This window comes from Copadichromis virginalis, linkage group LG22 (genome assembly GCF_057382275.1).
Source record: "Copadichromis virginalis isolate Kocher_CV1m ecotype Utaka linkage group LG22, C_Virginalis_male_GT1.1, whole genome shotgun sequence".
NCBI lineage: Eukaryota > Metazoa > Chordata > Actinopteri > Cichliformes > Cichlidae > Copadichromis > Copadichromis virginalis.
In genome coordinates, this window is record NC_140638.1 from 36,556,554 (window position 1) to 36,564,053 (window position 7,500).

At 42.8% G+C, this 7,500-nt stretch overlaps 1 protein-coding gene across 2 annotated transcripts in view; it reads right to left on the bottom strand.

Moving 5' to 3' along the window:
* Positions 1-7,500, bottom strand: part of LOC146683823 (uncharacterized) — a 17,265-nt gene that overhangs the window by 4,765 nt on the left and 5,000 nt on the right. The window contains exons 2-4 of one of the 2 annotated variants that reach the window (XM_085446326.1): positions 3,487-3,573; positions 2,699-2,871; positions 1,118-1,191 (exon numbers count right to left, since the gene is read on the bottom strand). In XM_085446326.1, coding sequence (XP_085302452.1) covers positions 1,118-1,191; positions 2,699-2,871; positions 3,487-3,573 — 334 coding nt within the window. The remainder of the gene's footprint in view (positions 1-1,117; positions 1,192-2,698; positions 2,872-3,486; positions 3,574-7,500) is intronic. The other variant, XM_085446327.1, reaches the window with a different exon arrangement.

Here is a 7,500-nt window from a genome sequence, read left to right on the forward strand (position 1 = left end):
TTAATTTACAAATGTCAACATTGTCGTTATCAACATGACATGAATATGGATAACTAGTCTTAGCCTGTTGATTCATTCATGTGGATCATTTTTGGTTATTTTACATTTTACTGATTTTCTTTAAATGTTTTATTTATTTTAGTTAATCAGCTTATTTGTTTGTAACCAGGTTAAAATTGTCATTCATTAAAATATGTGTTTCATACGTTTAAAAGAGCATTTGCATTATATAAGGTTCATTTTTAAGTATCCTGTTTTATTGTGAAAAGCCTTGTCAGAGGGCGTGAATGGTGCTGTGATGGTCGCCTGCTCTGAGAGACGTTGTGACAGAAAGTATGAGAAGTTTGTTCATCAACTGGACCATCTGCTCAGAAAACTGTCTGCAGATCACGGTGGATTACATACATGTAGCAGCGTTATGAAAACGATGTCTAAAAGGTGTCTCCGTTTTTAAAAGACTTGTACAACAACCAAATTTGGACTATTTGGAGCGCGTACACAGAGGTCCTCCCGACAACAGCAGACAGAGGACGTCAAACAAAACAGACGTCGCCTGGCGTCACAAAACAACCCGTCAGTGGACCAAAGATGGAGGTCCTCAAATGACATATAAAGACGCACTTTGTGCAGCGGGCAGCCTAATGATGAACAAAAATCCTTCTACAGGCTCCTGGATACTTTTCTAAACTCTAGCATTAGCTTTGATGAACATGAAAGGTGCGTTTATAGAAACATCAGCAAATTTGAAAAAAAGGTTTGTTGGCTCTAAATAAAGTTTTGGAAGTTGAACTTTTATCACCATCTTTGGATGAATCCTGGCAGAGATTTAAATTCAGGACCGTCAGAAAGTTTAAACTTTTCGATTCTGTTTTATTTACACAGAGCTAAATCACAGTAACAGTCGCCTCGAGGCTCTTTGTACTGGAAGGCACAGAGCAAACGCCAACAATCATATGACCTCCTACGAGCAAGCGCTTTGGCTACAGTGAGAAGGAAAAACTCCCTTTTAACAGGAAGAAATACAGACATGCAGTGGAAGAGAAACATATTTTTAAAAATTGTTTAATTCATAAACTGGGAGTTAAGTGAAACCGTGTGTGGTTTTCTGAGTTTCAACCTGAAGGTTTGGCTTTGACTCAGGGTTTGGTGAACCATGAGGCTCAGCAGAGTTCTCAGCCTGACCACAGAAACCTGACGGGGACACAGAGGCAGGATTATGAAATGTTTTTCCTCACAGAGATCAACAGCAGTTTGTGAACTCCTTTCTTCTTCTGTGGTGCAGATTTATGGCTCTTTTGTGAGTTAATGGATGCTGGAACTCAACCAAAGTGAACTTGACAAGACCAAGAACAGCAGACCTCAGATCAGCTCTATGTCATGTTTAAACATGAACAGATCCTTTGCTGTCCTGTTTCTGCTGTTTTTTTACTGCACTCGAGTTGTTTTTAGTCACGGATTTGAGAAGCGTTGTGTTTGTTGGTGCCAGCAGAGATCAGACCTATTCTTTTTTACACAAAGCAGATGGGCTCAGTCTGCAGGCAGCTGCTCAGTCAGCACATCTATAAATACCAGCAGAGCTCAGCTTGGATGTGGATCAGCAGGTCCTGCAGCTCCGATCCAAACCTGGAGCTGAGGAATCATGAAGGAGCTCAGCAGAAGCTAAAGAGTTTGTTTTCCTCAGAACACGATCGATATCTCTGAACGCCGGGCTTCTCCCGGGAGGTAGATGCACGTTTGGGTCAATTGAAGGTCGGATGCACAGCCCGTCACTCATTTTCAATACTGAGACTGTCTAATCAAATCTCTCAACACAACAGGACCCTCCCCACCTTCGCTGTGCACTCACACACCTTTAGTGTGGAAGAAGTGGCGAAGCTGAAAATTACGAAGGTGTATGAGAGCCACTGAAATGAGAAAAGAATGAAGCTGTTTGTTAAGCCAACATTAAAATACATAATTCATTTATACTTTTCAACTGGATTCAGCAACAGAGGAATACTTGTGATTTTGGCTCAGTAGCACCACATTATCATAAGACTTTAAAGAGATGCTGTTGTGAACTGGCTCTGTTCAGAAGAGAAACTGGATCAATAAGGATATTTATCAAAGTCACTTTGTTTCACATCTTACAGGCAGGCCCAACAGGATGAGGGACAGATGGAGGAAGGTTCAACTAAAGCAGTGAGAAAATAGATAGAGCGACATAATCAGGAGGGGAGAGTGAATGGCTGCTTGACCATGAGCTACTGCTAACAGTAGCTCATGGTCAAGGGTGGCTGTAGCTCAGGCGGTAGAGCAGGTCATCTACTGATCGGAAGGTTGGTGGCTCGATTCCTGGCTTCCTCTAGTCTGCATGCCAAATATCCTCGGGCAAGATATTAACCCCAAATTGCTCTCCGATGCATCGGACTATGAATGTGTGTGAATGTTACTTAGAAAGTACTTAGAACAATGTGCTTGTGAATGGGTGAATGCACAAGTTGTATAAAGCTTTGGGTGCTCAGAAGAGTAGAAAGAAGCGCTATATAAGAACCAGTCCATTTAACAGCTAAAGTGGGACCTTTAATTGTCACAGTGCGACTAAGATGTTCCAACCCAGCAACAGCTGTACCAACCTGATTCTAATCTGCTTCAATAAACACCAAAAATGCCAATTTTCAGTCACAGTCAGGCCCCGCCTCTCAATACTCGCTCTTACCAAACATACAGGAAATGGTGCAGTGCCGTGAGCGTTGACCCCCTCTGTTGTTCTTCTTGTAATCACCATGGTTACAGCCACTTCCTCCTCTGGTCCTCCAGTGTCCTCCGTAGTTTCGTCTGGATCGAGGTAGCGTTCCACAAGTCTGTCCAGGTCCTCGCTGCTCGTATTACCTGCAAACACCAACAAACATCCATCAGCTGTGCATCACCTCTGAAAGCTAAACGACTCCCATCGTTTCACTGGAAACAGTAACAATAATAATAACTGATGGGCTGTAGATTTGAAGTAATAAAATGTTTCATTCCATGTTCAGAGTTTGATACATTTTTCTTAGTTTTCGAGTTGATGAATCTTTTTTGTAGATTACTTGGATCGTTTCAAACATGCAAGTGTAACAAATATGCAACTGAGAACTCAGTTTATTGCATATTTGCACATGTTGTATACACTGTTGCTGATATTGTGGCCCACCATTATAGACCCTCAGCAGACCCTCAGCATGCCCCCACCGGGCTGCCCTGTCAGGCTGCACGTGTCACACTGACAAACAGTGATGTCATTTAAACATCAGTCCATGCAGTATTAACATCAAGTTACAGCTGAAGAATGTCAGCTTTACCTTGAACAACATGTCAATAATGAAGAGTCTAAATTAACTTCATATGTCTAAATATGTTCATATTTAACTGTAACTAAAGCGGCCTGGTTTACCTCGGTGTTTTCAGACGCAGCGACCTGTGGGAGAGAAATCATTTTCTTAGTGAAGAAACTTAAGAGGGACTTACTGAAGAAGCTGTACTCAAAGGTGGAGTTGTAGTCAGAGTCGTAATCTGGAGATGATGTGAAATCATCATAATGCTGGGCCCAAGAACCTGAGAGCAAAATGCAGATGAGTGAGTGTCTGTCTCTGAGACAGCTTCAGTGTTACAGGGTGGAAGCTTCTCAGCTGAGCTTCACACTGAGACGAACGCTCTGAAAAACAAACGATCAGGAGAAAAATATTCAAAATAATCGTTTTCCACTTCAGACTGTTTCAAATTGATGTTTCTCTTTCTTTCATTTCTTCTAATTGTGAAAAAATTAAATAAAATCAAATACATATAAGTTTGATTTGATTTAAACAAATTTCTTAATGTGCTTTCTTTAGCTGTAATATGACATTGTGGTTATTTTATCCTTTTTATATCCTATTGTGTTAAGAAAGAAAATGAAGCATTTGATTTATTTATCCTGAATTTAATCTTGTGTCCTGTCACTTTGAGCTCTGTGAAGGTTTGAATCGATCTCCAGTTTCTGTTTTCTTCCAATACCCCCCCCGCCGCCGCCGCCGCCGCCCAAACAGCAGTACAACAAACCGTCTGTGTGTCTCTCAAATCATATAAAAGTCTTACATCACATGACCAATGAAAAGCATGAGCTACAGGAACCGTTTCAACATCACAAGTTTCAGTTTGACTTGATTATGAATAGAGAAGCATTCGTCTGTCCATCACTAAGCTGCAGCTGGTGAAGCAGACCTTAAATAGTCTAATGGATTCATATTCTGTATGTATTTGAAACAGGAGACTCTAAGAAATGCTCCGTGAGCTCTGGATAACTGTTAAGGTTTGTAAAAAGTGTGTCTGACGGCGCAGACTCGAGTAAATATGACTCTCTGACCCCGTGAAGCTCCGTTGAGGAGTTGTCTCATATTTTCAGAGTTTTGGATTGTTTCCATTACTCCATGCATCAAAGTTATTTCTCCACTGGCCTCCAGAAGAAACTGTGGGGAGTGTTTGTCTTCAGATGTGAGCCTCAGCATGTTTTCACAGACGTATTATTGTTATGAATCTATCTGCTCTGGAACAGCCTGGACGCCACGTTCACCGCACCTTGTTTCAAGTTATTAACATTTCCAAGAGTGACCTTCTCCAGCTGTGAGCTTTACTGTAAACGTAATGTTAAATCACACAGCGGAGGTGTCGGAGCTATGCTGTGTTGTCTAACACTGCACAGGTGTAGAACAAGTTTAACCTTCAAGGAAAACTTTACCAAATCTAACATTTTATTCAAGAAATGAGTGAAAGCTGCAGCTCTGGAGCCTGTCCCAGCTAGCACAGGGCGAGGGGCAGGGGGACACCCTGGACAGGTCCCCAGTCTGTCACAGAGAGACAACCATTCACACCTATGGGCAGTTTAGAGTTTGCAGTTAACCTAACCCCACTAACTGCATGTGTGTGGACTGTGGGAGGAAGCCGGAGTACACGGGGAGAACATGCAAACTCCACACAGAAAGACCTGATGCTGGAACTGAACTCAGGACCTTCTTGCTGTGAGGCAACAGTGCTGTCATCGTCGTGGTTTTGGTTTGATTTGGTGTCATTGCTGTCTTCAGCTAACCTTGGCTCAGTCAGGCGAGACTGGAGAAGTCACCTGGATACTGATCAGTACAATCAGCTTTCTTTCCTGGTTTGTTGAGGATGCATCAAGACATTCTGAGTGCTGACTTTTGGCTTTGACGTGAGATTCAGATGCTGCTCTGAGATTTTGAACTATCATTTCCTGCTTTCTGTAACAAAGACGTGAGCCCAAAACGATGTGACTGGGTAAACTTTGGTCACCACAGGTTATAAACAGGGCCTGGAGGGTGCTGGGGTTGTTTCTCAGACAGCAAAGTGTAATAAGCTGGAACATTCATAGTAAGACAGCTTTAAAGTTTGTCACTGTGTGATTAAAAGTTTGCAGCTTCCATCACAGCTGAAGGATTTTGGACATTTCTTCCGGCCGTGTGACTGATGTGAAGAGACACGCCATCAAGGAGCATCCGACAACCACAAGCCTCGCACAGGACACGGCCGAGCGTCCGCAGACAGCAGAGGAAGTCTCACAGAAAAACATGTTCACCACAAAGAAGGACAAACTTCTCTTAGATCAGCACATCTGGAAAACATGGACGATTCAGGAAAACGCATGAAGAGTCGGAAACTCAAAGCAAGTCATGTGAAGGCCATCACTGTGGGAACAACATGGATATTCAGCATACAGGAAGGCTTTTAAACAGTTTTTAAAGGGATGAAATATAGATTTCTGTGGTGTTGGAAAATCTCAAAACTGAGTTTCTGTCTTGGAAAAGTCGGGAAAGTTTGGAAAGATGGGAAAACAAGGCTCAGAATAAGACTGGGGGTCTGCCCAGATTTGGATGTTATTGTTAAAAGCATGGACTTCTCTACTTCACCTGAGCACTCAAAGCATTTTGCCTCATTCACGCACTCACACACATTCATGCAAGCATGTATGTATACATGAGTGCTACGGGCACCCTCACACAACCAGCAGGGGGCGCTGATTCTCCGCTCTGTGCCACTGAAGCAGGCGGATCGAGGCGCTGACAACAAGAGGACCGGTTGTGGAGGGAAAAGCGATGAGAAAAGCCTTCAGTCACATTCTGGTGGGAATCCTGGTCCCCAAGGATGCTCCTCTTCCTCCCTCACATACATCAGCTGAGCCCAGAGTTTCTCTGGGAAAAGTTTCTGCTCACTGTCTGAACACCATCACACTGATTCATGAAAGAGTCTCAGAGTCTTATCTCCACAAACACAAATAAAACTTCACTTCCTGTTCACTCTGCAGCTCGTTAAATCCCCTTTGTCACAAGTTCAGTCCTCTAACAGTGATCTGTATAAACAGCGTGTGGCTGTCACCAAAGTTTTACACATCAGAAGCTTTTTTGGGGGGAAAACAAAACCATCTGCTGTCGTCTGATGAATATCAGGCTTTTTACCAAAGTGACGCCAGGAGCCAGAAACCCAACTGTAGTTTGGATTAAGGAGAAACGTGTTTCTCGTGGAAACAAACTGTAGAGGTCGACATCTACACAGCACTTTAGTTAACGAAAACCTCGTTTGGATGCAGCTCTTCCGAACAGTAGCAAAACAACTTAACTCTTTCTGTCATGGATGTTTTCAGGTCTGGTTTTCTTTAATCGCGCTCCACTGAAACGGCTCTACTTAAAGTGTGTGATGATGTCTGAGTACACAGTGCTGGTTCTGTTGGCCTCACTTTGATACTGTAGATTACAGCATCATGATTCCTGCTGGCGTTTTAAAATAGTTCATGTCAAATTTATCTGAAAGATCTTGACTGTTTTTGTGACGTCTGCCTTGTGGGGTCCCTCAGGGATCTGTCCTGGGTCCAGGTTTTTTTTTGCTCTATATTTTCCCCCGAGGCCAAAATCATTAGGCGTTAATATCTCCAATCATCTCTATGCTGTTGACATTCACTTATACTGTTCTTTCAAAGAGTTTTATAAATTGTCTAGTTTAAGTAATTGCCTGTCAGACATCATGCTGTGGTTAAACGACGATTTCTCCAGCTAAACTCTCATAAAAGAGAAACTTTGATTACTGATAACGTGATTTCAGAAATCAGGCAGCGTGTCAGCTTCTTAGACTCTTCTGCTGAATTGAGCTTCAGACTCCTCGGTGTCATATTCAACAGTTTAATGTGGTGAGAGCGTCTCTGAGCTGTTTCTATCTTCTAAGGAATATTTCAGCCTGCTGGTGTCAGAGGCTGAACCCGAGATGATTCTTCATGCTTCCTGTTTGCATTACTGTAACTGGTTTTTAATTAATCAGCTTTGGATCGTCTTCAGACTGTGCAGAAAGCTGCGGCCAGACTTTTAACTGCCACAAACACAAGATCACACACATCACTCCAGGTTTGGCTTCTCTTCATTGGTTGTCAGTAAATTTTAGGTTTCACTTTCCTGTCTTCCTTCTCTCACCCCAACCGGTCGCAGCAAATGGCCCCGCCCCTCCCTG